The sequence below is a fragment of the Vitis riparia genome, chromosome 6, assembly GCF_004353265.1.
Source record: "Vitis riparia cultivar Riparia Gloire de Montpellier isolate 1030 chromosome 6, EGFV_Vit.rip_1.0, whole genome shotgun sequence".
NCBI lineage: Eukaryota > Viridiplantae > Streptophyta > Magnoliopsida > Vitales > Vitaceae > Vitis > Vitis riparia.
The window spans coordinates 14,042,348-14,060,104 of NC_048436.1; the positions used below are offsets into that span (position 1 = coordinate 14,042,348).

General features: G+C 35.2%; 2 protein-coding genes across 3 annotated transcripts; both read left to right on the plus strand.

Annotated features, from left to right (window-relative positions):
• The first annotated feature begins 5,493 nt into the window (after nt 1-5,493).
• LOC117917119 lies at nt 5,494-12,430 on the plus strand. 2 transcript variants are annotated; one of them, XM_034833340.1, is made up of 12 exons: nt 5,494-5,578; nt 6,055-6,982; nt 7,083-7,195; nt 7,361-7,480; nt 8,111-8,198; nt 8,669-8,760; nt 8,838-8,942; nt 9,878-9,987; nt 10,857-10,944; nt 11,042-11,077; nt 11,165-11,252; nt 11,929-12,430. In XM_034833340.1, the coding sequence occupies exons 2-11, from the start codon at nt 6,097-6,099 to the stop codon at nt 11,246-11,248; spliced, it is 1,722 nt and encodes a 573-aa protein (XP_034689231.1). In that variant the 5' UTR covers nt 5,494-5,578; nt 6,055-6,096; the 3' UTR covers nt 11,249-11,252; nt 11,929-12,430. The 2 variants fall into 2 exon arrangements, 1 of the variants encoding a protein (XP_034689231.1); XR_004651625.1 differs by lacking the exons at nt 9,878-9,987; nt 11,165-11,252; nt 11,929-12,430.
• A 2,598-nt stretch (nt 12,431-15,028) lies between these two features.
• LOC117916491 lies at nt 15,029-15,844 on the plus strand. The gene is made up of 2 exons (XM_034832558.1): nt 15,029-15,309; nt 15,405-15,844. The coding sequence occupies exons 1-2, from the start codon at nt 15,148-15,150 to the stop codon at nt 15,504-15,506; spliced, it is 264 nt and encodes an 87-aa protein (XP_034688449.1). The 5' UTR covers nt 15,029-15,147; the 3' UTR covers nt 15,507-15,844.
• The last annotated feature ends 1,913 nt before the right edge of the window (nt 15,845-17,757 follow it).

Below are 17,757 nucleotides of genomic sequence, written 5' to 3' on the forward strand. Positions count from 1 at the left end.
GAATACAGTATATGGCAACGTCAGAATCGCTTAGTAATGTGTTGGATCTATTCTTCTTTGATAGAAGGAGTGATGGCACAGATTATCGGCCTTGATACTGCATCAGAAATCTGGACTGCTCTAGAGAAAATTTTCTCAACAGCTTCAAAGGCTCGTATCATGCAGCTTCGTTTCCAATTGCAGACAACAAAGAAAGGAGGATTGAGTATGATGGAATATCTACTCAAAATCAAGTCCATTGTAGATAACCTGCTGGCAATTGGAGAAAACATTACAGAGCAAGACCGAATTCTCTATTTACTTGCAGGTTTCGGAGCAGAGTACAATTCGTTTGTCATTTCAGTTACCTCTGGGCATGAACCATTAAGCCTAGAAGAAATTCACAGCATGCTCTTGACTCATGAAAATTGATTGGAACAACAACACACAACAGAAGAAATAAATCTCAAACAAATCTCCTGCAGGCAAATATTACAACAATGAACATTCAAGGACACAACAAAAAAAATCAAAAGTCTGGTCAATTCAAGACTCAAGGTAGAGGCAATCAGAATCAACAACAATTTAATCATCAGAACTTTGGTAGAGGCCGTGGGAGAGGCCACTATAACAACAATGGTGGAAACTTTGGACATGGTCCAGGAAGAGGTAGCTTTAACAACCATTCTTACTCATCTGGAAACTTCAATAATGTTTCTGGTGGCAGCAATGGAAAACCACAGTGCCAAGTATGTGGTAAATATGGTCACATTGCAATTAATTGCTATCATAGATTTGATCAGACTTATCAACCAACAATGAACAATCATCTTGCTGCAATGGTTGCAACTCCGTCCACTGTTGGAGATGAAAGCTGGTACATGGATACCGGAGCTACGCATCACCTAACTCCAAATCTCAACAATTTGAATTCACATACTCCATTTGCTGGTTCAGACAAAGTCATGGTTGGAAATGGTAATCGTTTAAATATCTCAAATATTGGACACTCCACTATTTCTTCAGCTTCTCGGTCTTTAAATCTAAAAAATATTTTACATGTTCCACAACTTACAACCAATTTGATAAGTGTGAATAGGTTGTGTACTGACAATAATGTCACTATGGAATTCTTTACTAATGGATTTGTGGTGAAGGATCAAGCTTCGAAGAAGGCTCTTCTCCAAGGCAACCTTAACTATGGCTTATACAAACTGTCGTCTTCAGCACCTAGTAGAAGATATCAAGATCCTGATGATAATAAACTTGCTGGAAGAACAAGCTTGACAACTGAGGTCCCATGTATGTCATCTACATTACAACTTTCCAATAAGGCAGATCTATGGCATTTCAGGTTAGGCCATCCTGCACGTAAAATAGTCAATAAAGTTTTGAGTGCTTGTAGCTTGCCCCTAGAACATTGGACAGGTGTTTGTGAACCTTGTCAAATGGCAAAGAGCCATCACCTACCTTTTACTTTGTCTGAATCCAGAGCATCTCAACATTTTGCTCTTGTACATTCTGATCTATGGGGTCCTGCCCCTGTTGTTGGTACTAATGGTGCAAGATACTTTGTGCTCTTTGTGGATGATCATACAAGATTTTCTTGGTTGTATTTACTAGCTTCTAAAGATCAAGCTATCTCTGCCTTTTTGCAATTTAAAGTGATGATTGAGACTCAATTTGATACTAAAGTTAGAATGCTTCAAACTGATTGGGGAGGAGAGTTTCAAGCCTTTACTAATACTTTGTGTAAGTTTGGGATTCTGCATAGAGTATCTTGTCCATCCACTTCTCAACAAAATGGCCATGTGGAGAAAAAACATAGACATGTGGTTGAAGTAGGCCTTTCCTTGCTTGCTCATGCTTCTATTCCTCTTAAATATTGGCCTTTTGCCTTCCAATCTGCTTTATATTTGATTAATAGACTTCCTTCCTCTGTGCTGAACTTTTCTTCTCCATATAAGACTCTTTACCATTGTCTACCAAATTATTCTTTTTTTCGTGTCTATGGTTGCACTTGTTATCCTTTTCTCCGCCCTTTTAATCGCCATAAATTTGCATATCGATCAGTTAAATGCACCTTTATTCGCTACAACTCTAAGCATAAAGGATATCTCTGTTTAAACATGTCCAATGGAAAAATACATATATCACGACATGTTATTTTTGATGAACTAGATTTCCCGTTTGCTAAGCCCTCTACAGTTCAGCCTCCTTGTCGTGTTTCCCCCACTCATTGTGCCATTCCTCTGCGAAGGGAAAAAAAAAAGTAAAGATAAACTTTTCGAAAAACAGAAAGCGGATTCCGAAAGCAAATTCCAGAAAGACAAGCGAGTAACGGAAAGAGAGGAAAGAGAATTCTAGTGGGAGAGTATTGACACCAAATTTGCAAATGGAGAAAGAAACAAAATTCTGCTCAACCGTTGATGTTTGTTTGGCAGGAAAGAAAAATAATGAAAAGAGAAAAAATGAAGTTTGTTTAGAGAGAGAGAGAAAAAGGGGCTGGAATGGCATTCAGATTTCGTGACTCCCAAACTTTGCCCACACGCAGAGACATCCAGAAGGGTAAAACCCTCCAAGGGTTTTTTCTGGAAAAGGTTGATTACTTTGAAACCTTCAGTCCCGTGGTTAAACCCACTACTATTCGTGTGGTTCTCTCTTTGGCACTAAGTAAAAACTGGTCTATCAGACAACTTGATGTTCATAATGCATTTCTTAATGGTGATTTATCTGAGCAAGTTTTTATGACACAACCCCAGGCTTTGTGGATCCCTCTAAGCCCAACTTTGTTTGTAAACTTACCAAGGCATTGTATGGTTTGAAGCAAGCTCTACGTGCTTGGTTCACCAAACTTAGCTCTGCCTTAGTTAAATGGGGTTTTTCCATGTCACAAGTAGATACATCAATGTTTGTTTACTGTAACAATTCTGTCATGCTTGTTGTCTTGGTTTATGTTGATGATATTATTGTCACTGGCTCAAGTTCCTTACTCATTGAACAACTTATATCCTCCTTAAACTCTTGCTTTGCTCTCAAGGATTTGGTCCTCTCAACTTTTTTCTTGGAATATAGGTGCTCAATTCTGGATCTTCTTTGCATTTAAGTCAAGCTAAATATATCTGTGATCTTCTTCAACGTGCTGGTTTGTCTGAATCAAAGTCCATGGCTTCCCCAATGGCTGCGGGTCCTGTTCTCTCCATAGCTGATGGTACCAGATTAGAAGATCCCACCTTGTACCGGAGTCTTGTGGGTGCCCTACAGTATTGCACAATTACTAGACCAGACATTGCTTATACTGTTAATAAGCTTTGCCAATTTATGCATGCTCCAACCTCTACTCATCTTCAAGCCGTGAAACGTGTCCTTCGTTATCTCAAAGGTTCATTGTTTTATGGGCTTTCCTTCCAACCATCTTCCTCCCTTGATCTTATTGCCTATACAGATGCGGATTGGGCATCTTGCCCTGATGATAGACGTAGCACCAGTGGTTACTGCATATTTTTTGGAGGCAATCTAGTCTCTTGGTCAGCCTCTAAACAAAAGGTGGTTTCTCGCTCCAGTACTGAATCCGAATATAGGGGCTTGGCTAACGTAGCAGCTGAACTCACTTGGATCCAGTCCCTGCTTAAAGAACTCTTTGTTCCCCTGTTTCAGCCTCCTGTTCTTTATTGTGATAATCTCAGCACTACTTATTTAGCTACAAATCCTATCCTTCATTATTGGGCTAAACATGTGGAAATTGATTATCATTTTGTTTGTGAACGAGTCTTGCAAAAAACTCTTGATGTTCGATTTCTCCCATCTGAAGATCAAGTTGCTGATATCTTGACCAAAGCTCTTTCAACTCAACGTTTTCTTCATCTCCGAAGCAAACTCATAGTCCTTTCTCGCCCTGTGTGCTTGAGGGGGGATGTCAAGAAGTTAACAGCTTGTTTAACAACTTAACAAGTTGTTATTTAAGTAGTTAACAACCTGGTTGTTGTAACTAATAGAAAGTGGTTAATAACTGATTTTTAGATTCCTGTATATAAGAAACAGAGGACCTAACAGTGGGTAGCTTCGCTGTAGCTCAATTTCAGTTTTTCATCTTTCTGGTTTTCTCTCAAACAGATGCTCTGCACATCTCGTTCTTATCTTCATATCTCTGAGTTCTTTCTGATAGGGTGTGGTGGATGATGTAAGGAGGCATAGTGAGTGGTGGTGTGAATGATGGATATATGTGGGGATAGGTGCAAGGAGGTTGATGAGAAATGGGTATGGGAATGATGGCCGGGTTTGCATGGTTCTCATGCACATGGATGGGTGAATTAAAAAGTCACTTTTCTTTAAAATGTTCCGGAGAAGGTAAAACGGAGTCAAATCACATAAGCAAAAGAAGAACAGAGCATAAACCATCCAAAAACCAACAACAAAACATCTCAATAATAATATATGAAGAGAAAAAAAAGAAACGAGAAAACAGTGGAAAACTCACCCTCAGGAGAAACCCTGGAGGCCCTCTTTCTTTGGCTCTCTGTCACCTATTCGGCTCAAAACCGCCTTTTCCCCTCTGGCAGCTTCTCAAGCTCGGGAAAAAAAGAAATCCCCAGCAACTCTCACTATGACCTCCCCCCTACCCTCTTTTCTTTCTTCCTGTTTCTCTCTTTTTTGATAAGCCATCACCAGCTCTACTGTTCACCCATCAACAACATGGCCTCCTCCATCAGCAGCATGGCCTCCTTGCTCTTTTGCTGCCCGTCCAATCCGGCTTCCCTCCAGCAGAAAAAGGGGTCCCCTTCCTTATTTAAAAAAGAAATGCAAATAAGTAAAAAAAAAAAAAAATACTCTCTCCTGGTCCCCCACAAAAGGGGTCTACACCTATTCTTTTGGAGGTACTATATACTTGGGTACATGCATATGTTTTCAAAGTATTTTTTATATGTCAATTGTTTCTCAAAATATTATATAAAAAATACCTAAAATTACCTCAAATTTATTTTTAAAAGCAATTATTCTAATTATCAAAAAACCCTAAGGGAAACCTAAATCAAAAGTAAGAAAGGTTGATAGGAGTTGTTTTTCAATTGTTTCCAAAATTTGTTCTAAGTCATTTTCAGGAATAAAATTTTATTTGGAAGCTCGTATATAAAAAATACATTTCTTAACTTATTTTTCATATAAATATGATGTATTTATGTACTATACAAAAGTTTTTGACTAATTTTGTATGTTTCCTATTGCTTCTCATAACTGGCTAAAAAATTATTTGAAAACATATTAATTTTGTTACTAAATTTCTCTATTTTCTGAACGAATTTTCAAAAAACTGGTTTTAGTACAAAAAAAAAGTCAAAAGTGTTTTTTGATTTAGAAAACATTTTTTTTTCTTTCAGAAAAGTGTTTCAAAATCGGTTTCAAAACAAGCCCACTTCGGATCAAGTCAGGCCCATTTTGGTTAAGGGCCCATAGGTTCTCATTCTGAGAGTCGAACGGCTTTGTATCAGTAGTGAGTAGCGCAGAGAGCAGAGAGCAGAGAGCAGAGAGCTGCAAACGAGAGGAAGAGTTGGCGTTAGAGAATGGAGGAGTCAAAGCATTTTCTCTAAAAAAAAACAAAAAGGTGTTCTAATCATTACCCATTTCTAGGGTTTTTTTATTTTTTATTTTTCCTTTTATTATTGTTATTGTTATTTTTTGTAGTTAGCATTTCCCTCTATATCCTCTATTTGGTCGCTGGGAAAATGGAGGGTTTGAACGGAAAACGAAAATTTTGAGTCTTATGTTGTGTGTTTTACGTTTTGTCAGGTGTAGAAAACTCTGCCCTGCTTGGGCGAGTAGCTATAGCTGGTGAAATTGGTTGGAGCTTTTTTGGGTTTTCTCCGGGTTTGGACAGGGGAAAGATTTTAACTTTTCATCTCTTTTCTTTCCTACAACTTTTTCTCATCAACCAAACAGAGGATTATTTCTAAATGGAAATGCGTTTCTTCTTGGGTCTTCATTAACGAGTTTTGATTTTTGTTCTTGTATATGGGTTTTATTCATTCATTGTAGATTGGGTTCTGAGGTTTATGACTTATTGGGTCTTGAATATTTCAGCTATTTCTTTTTGGGTTTGTGATTCTGGAACCGTACTGAAGAATGTCTGCAGAAACAGGCTCAAGGGATAAGATCAATAAGAAACTCAAGCTTGCTATTAAAAGATCAAAGAATTCCAAGGATGATGTTAAAACCCTAGATAGTAGGAGAAAGGTTTTTCAAGGAAATAAAGAGGTTCAAAGGACTTCTAGTGCTGGGAGATTTAGCAAGAGAGTGAATGGTGGTAAGGAGAGGCACCAGGTGGAGATTGATGATAAGAATAGGTTTAAATTGGTGAACTCTGACCGGAAAAGAAAGAGAATATATGCTGACCAAGATACAGGCGTCAATGAGGGAACATTCCACAAAAATGCAGGGATACCTAATGGGAAGACTTTATCCTGGGAGAAACGAAAAGGAACCATGGAAGGAAGAGTCAATGCTGGTGGGATATCTAATAGGAAAAGATCTTTGAAAGGAGGAAGAAGCTCGGGTGAAGATGAGTCTGATGACAACAAAAGTAGCTCTAAATCTGTTCGCCCGGTTAGGTTTAGAAGCAAAGTGGAGGATGCTACAGTTGAACCTAAGCATCCTTCTCGCAGACCTAAGGACACTAAGGTAAGTGCAAAATTATCCAATGGTAAATTGAGAATCAAGGCAAAGACTGTTGATAAAATGGAATCTCTTAAACTAGATGGGCATGGAGATGGTTCACTGAAGAAACATGCTAGAAGCAAATCTAACCCAAGTACACACTTGTATCGGGGTCAAAACAAACACCCAGATGTATCTCTTGTGAAGCCAACTAAGAGAACAGTTAAAGATAAAAAAAGCTTGGATGACAATTCTGTTGCAGCAGACAATCGACCCAAGAAAAAAAAGCGAGTAATTCGGATAGATCCATACGATATCACGAATAAGCGGCTAGATGATGGCATAGTTACTAATGGTCAGTTGTTTCATCAATTGTCTTTATTTATTATTATTTCATCAATTGTTTTTATTTATTATTATTTTTATCTTTTTTATTTTACACATTTTCTTTGCAGAGAGTACCAAGGAGAAGGACGAAGATTTGGAGAGGAATGTTACAATGTCGAAAAATGCACAGTTCCACGCAATACAACCTAGCCCCTCTATCCTGGCCTTCGTGGAAGATAATGTAATTTAACTTAGGAAGCACTTTTGGCATTTGATCTACATATTATCTGTTCACATCATTCCCCTCACCATCATTGTTATTATTGTCAGTGGTATCATTACTATTATAATTTAAATTTTCTTTCCCTGTTGTATGATTCTCATTCATCAGTAATCTTATTCATAGCTGTTGGGTCGTAGACGATTGATTGAGTTACGAAGGTCGGGCTACAACACTGAGCTTTCTGCTCCTTTGGATAATATCCCCTTTTCTACAAGTTCAGAAAGAGAGCGGATTGAAGAATCTGTAAGTTTATATTCATGTTGGGAAGCATGTTATGTTTTATTAGTGTTGAATATTTCTTTCTCAATATCAGTCTACCAATTTATTTATTGAGAAACTAAAATTTGTTGGATGCTTATAATAGGTGACCAGTGATTATCACAAGAAAACATAAGATATTCTGTAAATTCTACTCTTGAGCTCAATAGTCCCTACCCTTGAGGGTGCCTTTGAATTGTAATTATCATTATAAAGTTCCTATCCATAGTGGGAGACAACACACTCGTTCATTGTGTCATTATATGAACTTGTTTGCTACTTTAATTCTCAATTTACAATCAGTGAACGTGGAAAGAGATAGAACTAGCAATACCATGAAGGTCAGACCCATGGTAGTATTCTAAAGGACTGGGAACTGTCTTCTGGTTCTCACCTATATTGTCATGTTTGCATAAAATGTTTTCATAAGACAAATTTTAGCCATGTAATTCTCCCTTCATGGTCCCCTAACTAACAAATATAACTGGAATAAAAAATGGACGTATAAACATGCTATCTTCAGCATTGAACATACACAATTTCATATTTACTAAGAACTGCTGGCTCTTCTGTTGTTTATTTATAACTAATACTGGTGCTAACTGTCTTACACAGATATTTAGGAATAAATTGACATTTTTTGCTGCTGCAAATGTTTCTTCTTCATTTCCTCCCCCCGACCTTCCAGAGATTGCATTTGCTGGTATGGATTTCAATGATTACTCTTGGTCATTTGCATCATTAATTTTGTTTAATTCTTCTTCTTCTTCGTCTGCTTCTTTTTTTTTTTGCTTTCCATTTTGTCCTTCTGTTTTGGTTTACTGTTTATGACTCCATCATAAATACTGCTCAATGCATGGCCTAGGCAAATCCTTTTCTTCAATTTGGACAATTTGACGACATTAAAAAGCTTTAGTATACTAGTTGGTCTTTTTTGTACAAGAATTGTTAGGAAGTGGGGTCTTCTTTGTGGGTACTGCAGATCCCTCACAGTGTTGGACAATTATCATATGTCTCCCCAGTAGATCGTGTTATGCTGTCTGCTTGCTCATTTATTAGATTCTGCAGGCTCAACTCTAGTGTTTTTTGTATCCATGGGTTTTTTAATAGCTTAATGCTTTTTGAGAAATGAGAAAATGGTGGAAAGTTGTTGAACTTAATTTGCTCTGTCAGGAAGGTCAAATGTTGGGAAATCATCAATGCTAAATGCACTTACCAGACAATGGGGTGTTGCGCGAACGTCAGACAAGCCTGGGCTTACTCAGGTTCAATAACTTTCCTACAGTTGTACCTTCTGGATCTTGTGAGATTTGCATGGTAACCACTAATGATTCATCTGCAGACCATTAATTTCTTCAAGCTTGGATCTAAGCTCTCTTTAGTTGATTTGCCTGGATATGGCTTTGCTTATGCGAAAGAGGAAGTTAAAGATTCTTGGGAGGAGCTTGTGAGTATGCAGATAGGACCTAGCCTTTTGTTGTTCTGTTGCATTTTTTATCTGTTTCAAAATAAACAGCTACAATATTGTGGTATTTAGAAGGAGGCAGCATATGACCTTGTTGTCTTCTTTTATGGATCACTAATTATCAATTCAAACTGTCTACATAATCTGCTATATGGGCCATAATTCAAAGATGTTATCTATTATTGATTGTTGACTTGACAATTGAGGTATAAAGTCTCTTCAAAGAGGCAACCAACCTGGTTAAAGCATGAATTGAAATCTACTTTCTTCTTTGTATACTCTGACACTATATCAGTACTTATTTATTTATGGCACAAAATTTATTTGCAGACGAGTACATGATTATGTCATGCTTTAACAGTATTAAGAAAATTTGTTCAGAAGTACATAAAACTTTTCATAATTCAATCCAACATAACATAAGAAACTTGATGTTTTGTGACTTCTGTCACATAATGCAAAAGAACGCCTTTTCTTTAGTGGAAGTTGGTTAGCAAAGATGTGCAAATTTTATACTAGGATGTACAATAGTCATATGTATAAATTTGAAGAGTTAAAACATATATAATGCTTGCCATTAATTTGTTCATTTGTTACAAAGAAGGCAGAATGATCATCATTTTGTTTCTTGAAAGGCAGGACAAAGATCTTTTTGTTCTATTTTGTTTGTTAAAAAAACAAACGAATCAGGAAAACAAGCAGCCAACTGATTTGCTTGTTGTGATGGCACGCAAGCAGAATTAATTCTCAGATTCTGCCATGTTCATCTATCCCCTACTTTCTGTGCACTTTCAGCAAGTGACTATGTGCGTTACTTGCTATCTGCTTTGTTGGTCGGTCCTGCACAAAAATAATTTGATCAATATATCTTATTGTTATATTTGCCAAATTTGTTTAAATGATTTTCAATTTCAAAGGTTAAAGAGTATGTCTCCACAAGAATTGGCCTGAAGCGAGTATGCCTTCTTGTTGACACAAAATGGGGTATGAAGCCTAGGGATCATGAGCTCATTGATTTGATGGAAAGGTATGCAGACAGGTGGTTATGGATTGTGATTTCATTTCCCATATAGGGATATCAGTCACCCACACAGTTGCACTGAGAAATATGCACAGGGGAATTTTGGCCATGCAGCATTACAAAAATTTTGCCTTTTTTTTTTTTTGTTTTTGTTTCTTTTTTTGTTTTCAAAACATTTGAAAGCACCTACATAATGATGGTAGTGAGTTCATTGCATTGATTTGAGGTTGCTGTGTCAAAATTTTTTGTAGGGGTGTTACAATAAACCATTCTTGTTACATATGCATCGTTTGGAGAAATATCTTTTTTAAGAAATGGAATAATCAGCAAATGCTGCCAGCAACTGTATGAGAGGATCAATCATTTACGGGAAAGAATCACATATTTACTATACTATGGGTGTTTAGGCTCATGCCTGCTGGCATACCTTGTATTAAAGATTTTCATGCTTGTTGGGGCTGCAAATTGGAAATTTTTAATTTGATTGGTGCTATTTTTCTTTTTTCTTTTTCAATTATATGGGTTGAATTCTTGTTGTTCATTTTTTGTCCCCTGCTTTTTTGGTAATAAGATCATGGTTTAAGAAACCAGAATATAATATATATATATATAATAAAAATGAGCAAAGAAAGAAAAGTCGAACTTGCATGAGATAACATTGATGAATTGCATGTAGGACAGACCTTTCATGGTAACAGTTTTTATCTTCAGACTTATCAAAAAAAAAAAAAAACCAGTTTTTTATCTTCAGTGTTGGATTAATGAATGATGATTGCTTCATCTGTATCATTGCTAGTTGAAGTGACACTGCAAACATGTATCACATTAATAGCACATTTAATTTCCTTCATGCTGAGTAAAGTTTTATTTTACAGAGCTCAAACTAAATACCAGATTTTGTTAACCAAGACCGATTTGGTGTTCCCAATTGATGTAGCACGACGTGCGATGCAAATTGAAGAGGTCAATGTTCTGAGAAATAATTACTTCTTTTAATTTTTATGTACACATCTCTCCTGTTAGACTAAAAAACTTGGTCAATTCCATGTTAATTTTGCAGAGCCTCAAGGCAAATAAGTCTATAGTTCAACCTTTGGTATGAAGGAACAAATTTATTTGATTAATTTGATTCATTATTGTAAAAACCAATCTCAGCACTTGGAACTCTATTTTTTAATTTCAGATGATGGTGAGCTCGAAATCTGGAGCTGGTATCCGAAGTTTAAGAACAGTACTTGCTAAGATTGGTCGGTTCGCCAAACTATAAGATGGTAGGTTACTGACTTTTTGTTTCTCAGAAACTTGTTATCTATCCCTTATGACATGTCAACTGTGGTATGGTGACATAGGTAAATGGTAATATCTTGGCATAGTGGAATAAAAGAAAATTGTTCACTTCTGAACTAGAATGCAATTCTGACCTGAACCTTTGAACACGATTGCTCTAAATGGATTTGGCTTCTGCAACCTATAGGCCTATACGCTGTAGCCAGCCCAATTATGCTCTGATACATATTTTTATTACCTTTGAATATTTTGACGTACTTTCAGAAGTTGATGGTTTGGGTGGTTTTCAATGAGCCTCAGCTTGACTTATCCCCCTCCTTGCTCATGACCATGCCATGCTGAGAGCTTAAAATACACTGAAATTTGTTATACCCCAGAGTCCCCTGCAACCTGCCTTTTATTTCACAACTCATCTGATGGCCTGGCTGTCCAATTCTACCAGCAGGATGATATTTGCTGAATGGTGAAACACATATGATAACTAACATTCATTAAATTCGAGTTTCTTGACATTTTCTTTTTCCTCTTATATCTCTACGACACAAATTAAGATCTCTGCTTTACCAGGCAAAGAATTCTCAGGATCATTTCTCAAATTGATCTGTGTGCTTTACCAGGAGTTTTTGGAAATTTACAGAGGTAGCTTTGTTTCCTTTGCAGCTGCTGCCCTGGACTTGGCCGAGTTTGAGGATGCCCAGAGGGTGCAAGCGTCTCTGATCTTCCAAGTGAAAAGCCCAGCAGAAATGCCTTGGAAACACATGGGAGGTGGTGACTCTATGTATCACTGGTTGGGTGTATACATCAAAAGAACTAGCCAACAAAGGGAGTTCACATGGATTGCAGAAGTTGGTTTTTATTTGTCCAATAATTTCTTGCTTCCTGATTTTGGATTTCAATCCTCAGTTTTTATCTCAGGAGTCGACTCCAAGAAAGGAAAAATTTACGGTAACGTTTTAATCTAGGCTGCTCTCAAGTGTAAGCTGAAATCTGCGCTATTGAATGAAAGTATAAACATATAGGATAGGGTCTAAACAAATGAAACTATGATATAAAAGATTGCTATTAAGGTATAAAGCAATGAGATATGGGATTGGGTCTAGGATTGTTGGGTACACGTGACATAACTTGATATATATGATTGAAAAGATAACCCATTTGGTTGCATGGTGAGACCCGTGTAGAAAGTGCTATGCATGGATGTGGTAGGCGCAGCCCTGGAAAAATATTATCTAGAATCTTAAGATATTCTGCCTATGACATGGGTGTCATTACTTAGATGATGGTCGGCTTTCACAGTGATGGTGGCCAAGTACATGCGCGCCATGGTGGACAAGTGCATGCGCACCATGGTGGACCATTTTCATCTAGAGCACTAGTATCTTATAAGTAATATATCTAAGGTAACCTTATTTATTCATTTATTTATTTGAATTTGTTTTAAATCACGTTTTGAAGATTTGAACTTTATCGAAATTAAAAATTCTGGTTTTTAAATGTGCACTAAAGTCCTGGTTGTTTGATGGTGCGTTTGATAAAGTTTAGAGAATTTTTTTTTTAAAAAAAATTGATAATGGTTTTTTATTTCTTTATTTTTAAAGAATTAAGTGTTTAACAAAACTTAAAAAGTATTTTTAAAATTATTGGTTGTGCTATTTGGATGTGCATTTGATAGATAATTCTTTTCAAAAGCATTTGTAGATAAAAATGTTGTTGCATTTGGTTGATAGAGTAGAATAGGATATGTATATCTTAGATGTTATATCTTATTGGATAGAAAATCCATGCCTTAGAATATGATTTTGATTAGAATATTATATCTTTAGATATTAAGAGTGTGTTTGTTAGTGATCTTAGGAAGTGTTTTTGGTCTTTTTAACATTTGAAATTTTTTATTTTTTAAGTATTAGAAATGCTAGAAACATTTTTAATAATCATTGTCAAACGTGCTTTAAATTCATTTGAGATGATATTTTTATCTTATCTTTATATTTAAATCACATATATAAAAAAAATGAAATAAGTATTATTTTTCAATGTTTAAAATTAAAATTATATTACATTTAAATATTTTATGTTTTTTTTTTAAATTTCTCTTATGATTATAATATTTAAATTTTCTAAATAAATTTTTATATTATGTTATTTGATATATATATATATATATATATATATATATATATATATATATATATATATATATATATATATATATATATATATATATATATATATTAGTTCTTATTTTTTAATAACAAATTTATCTTAAAATGATTTAATGACTTAATTTATATCCATCTTGATTTTTTAAAACATAATTTTAAATTTAAGTAAGAATAAGTTAATATTAAGTATTAAGTCAAAATAATTAATTTATTCTTACTTTAATATAAAGTTATGTTTATAAACAAAAAATTGAAATTGATATAAATTAAATAAACAAAAAATTGAAATTGATATAAATTAAGTCATTAAGTCACTTTAAATCATTAAATTAATGTATCCAATATCCTCTTATGTTAGGATTAACATATTCTATATACAAAGGATATAAATCACTTATTTTATATAATATTTGATTGAAGATAATATAAGATAAATGATAAGATAACTTATTCTATTTTATGACTAATCAAATATAGGATATGATTTGTTAACTCTCTTTTTATCTCAAAGATAACCTAATACTATATTTGGTTCCCGAAAAATATAAATGAAATAAAAAAAAATATTAAGGAAAATTATTTTCTTATGTTCGGTTACATTAGGAAAATACCAAAGAAAATTAAATATAATTAAAAATTTATATATTTTAAAATTATATAATCTTTATATCATGGAAGAAAATAAGTAAAATAAATTTTTTAAAAATAATTTATTAACTTTGAATTTATTTTTTATTTTATTTTTTCTCTATCTTTTTTCTTCCAAATTTTGAGGGAACCAAACATGGCCTAAAATTGTATTGAATAACCTTAAGTTTCGAAACGTTTCAACAATTACTTTGAAAGAAACTCCGTATGTATATTTTGAAGGGCAAGAGGGCCATGTGCAAAGGTTTTAATGCCATACCCAAAAGTGGTCAAGGCTCTATCCTCTATACCCAAAAATGGTTTTTAAATGTCATATCAGAAGTTGACAGTCACAAATTTGCACTTGAGAATGGTTGTATTATTTTGTATTTAGGCCTTGATCTTAATTTATAGTATTTGATATTTGATCTTATTTATTTTTGTACAATTTAAGGCTGCATTTATTCTTATATTAAAATATTATCACATAATTGTAAAATAAGGTTTCATGTTATAGGATTTGGTGGTAACTATTAATAAAAGCTAAATTGTCTTTTTTTTTTTAATTATAAACTCATATTTTAAAAATAAATCTTAAGAAAAAAAAAAATCAATATTTTTTATCCAATAATTACAATATTTTATATAATTTTTTTTTACTATTTGTTAATTTAAAATAAACCTAAAGGAGCACTAAATTACATTATAATATAACAAAACTAATCAATTTTTTTACACCCGCATTATACCAAACTAAACTAATCACCGTCAGCGTTCACCCAATTTTCCTTTTTTATTTTATTTTATTTTATTTTTTTATTTTTAATTTGAAGTAAAAGTCCCATCATCAATGAGAAAGCACCAATTTGGGAGATGAATCACAGCATAATGCCACTCTCCCATACCTATTAAAAAAAAAAAAAAGGAAGAAATTTAAAAACATGCGCAAAGGAAAAGTCTAATATCCGCAACCAAACTGTTGACAAATCTTCAACTGCACCCACCCACTCCTTTGCCTTCTCCCTATTCTGACTTCAAAAAGGTCGTTCCCCACCGCGTCTCTCCGCCCGCCGGAGAAGGCAAAATCGAAATGTGTCCGCTCAGGCTCATTCTCATCTTCCTCTCCGCCACCCTCGCCGGATTCTTCGTTCTCAGGAACCTCAAATCCCAACCTCAAGTTGTCGCCGACGCTCCCGCCGACGGTGATCGAGATGACAATGATCCCCACGACTCCACTCCCAAGTCCTCCAAGGTTCCTTTCTAGGGTTTTGTGTTTTTTTTTTTTTTTTTGGATTCCATTCAATTAATTGACCTGAGGGTGTTTTTGTTTTCATCTTTTTCGGGCAGGTATTGTCGGCAATAGGATCGGGGTTCTGGACATGCGTGGACATGGCAAGCGGGCGCTATCTCTGGAGGCATTTGGTTTCGTCCTCCAAGCCTTCCGATTGATCTTTTCCTCTTCAATTTTCTTTTTCTCTTTCGGGAATTTTAGTACTTTCCAGGTTTGAATTTCTGGCTGCTGTGCAATTTGCCGATAATTCGAAATAGTAATACCATGGGATTCCCTCTTTGGATCTTGGAATGGGAATCAAAATGTTCGAACTTACTCTGGACAAGCATGGATTCGTTTCCCTGCTTAATTTTTAGCATTTTATTTTCCTTTTAATATCCCTTGTATTTTTCCTCGGATCCGAACAAACCCTTACTGTTGTACTCCTGTTTCTGTATAGATTGTGGCTTTTGTTTCAAATGCAGTTTATTTATGGGGCTTAGCTACCCTAAGTATATATTATTTATGATCTATAATGCAGTTTCTTCACAGAAGACTTCTTACCTCAGGAGCCCAGATGGCATTTCAGAACTATGGAATGTTAGGGCCTCAATTTGAAAGGATTCGACACTAGCTTCAAATTTGTTCCTTTGCTTCTGTGCGCTTTTTCTTACTCCTATGATAGAATTTATCACTCTAATCTTATTATATGCATCAATATCCAGATTACAGTGGAAAAGAATGATCATCTTGTAACCAGAAAAAGCTTGAGTTATGAAAGTAGGAAAAGGGTATTTCATTTGATTTTTAGGCTGTGTTTAGTTCCCAGAAACTTTGAATGGAAAAATGTAAGGAAAGAAAAAAATTAGCAAAATTTATAAAAATTTTCTCTTGTTTCGTTGCCTATAGAAAAGTTCAGGGAAATAAAATTAAATTGTTGATGAATACACTTTACTTAAATTTTTCTTAGCTTTATCCAAGGAAAATGGGGAGGAAAATATTTTAACATTTTTCCTACTCCTTTTCTTAGTATTTTTTCTTCACCTTTCTCCATGACATTGGAACATAAGAAAATCACTTCGATTAGCATTTTTTTCCCTTTCATAGTACTATCCACAAATCAAACATAGCATTAGGAAGCTAGTTCTGTTTGTTGCATGTATGCTAGGAGGGAAGTTTTAATTATGGTAGATCATATGAGACTTAAAGGGGTTATTATTTGGTGACTAATAAGATCGATTTTTCCTGGTTAGTTCCTTTCTAACCTCTGATCCCCATGTGTTTTGTGTGGTCGAATAGAGGGAATATGGAGCTGTTTGTTTTGAGTTTTTTTCCCAAGTGAATATTCCCTAGATGATGTGTTGATTAGGAACTTCTTTTTTTTTTTCACTTAAAATGATGCTTTAGGTTACTTCAATGAGAGTTCAGGAATACATCAGTCTTTATTTTGCTTTTAGCAGACAGTGGAAGTAGGACCCTGAATGTTGTCAGCCTTTGAAGTCTGCCATCTTTGCATCCCACACTAGTATAGAGAATAATCTCTGCATACAGAAGTCATTTAGTTACTGTCGTTGCATGAAGTTCTTAGTGTAAATATTATTCTATTAAGCATTTTGTGATATTAGCTGATATGCAGGGCTTGTTACTGGACATTCATTCATACATTAGGAGGCTCCTAGAAATGAATCTTTGATCTTCTGTCACCTCATGGAACATAGCAGTCTCATTTGTTTAGTGGGTAGATGTTGTGTGGTGGTGCAAAAGAGAATCTCCAGAGGGTAACATCAGCTGCCTCTTAGAGTGTTTGTCTTAGTCCTAAATGCTAACTAATTAGGTGGATGTAATGGAGGGTCAAGATTGAGTGTTTGTGAAATGAAAGTGGGGGGGTTTCACAGAGCATCAAGACAATGAAGTGAGGGAAGATGTTAAGGGAGGGTGAATTTCTCCTTGTGGCTTAGCCTTCTGGAGACTGAATTTCTCTTTTGTGGTTAGTTTTTGTGATTTTGCTTAGGGTTGTCATCCTACGATATCGGTGCCATACCATACCAAAAAGTAGTAGCTAATCACAAATCGCTAGGTCCCATTGCTTTGTACCTTGAGAATGATTCTATTGCTTTGTACCTAGGTCGCATTTCTTTGTATCTTAGTTTCGGCTTTTCATACTTTCATTCAATAGTCTAGATTATGAATTCAGAGTAGTACATTTTCCTCTTGTATTAAGGTAATGAAAGTAATGCACGAAGGTGCTGGTTAAAGCAGGATCGAGGTTAAGTTCCAGACATGGAATGACAAGAGACCCCGTCAGTAAGCAGGGGTTGTACATGGGCTAGGCTACAGCAAGCCCAGCTCACTAAGGATTGTAAATAGGTGGTCTCAAGCCTACATATTGAGCCCCAACTTCGGCACATTCACAGGAGCAATAGAGAGAAG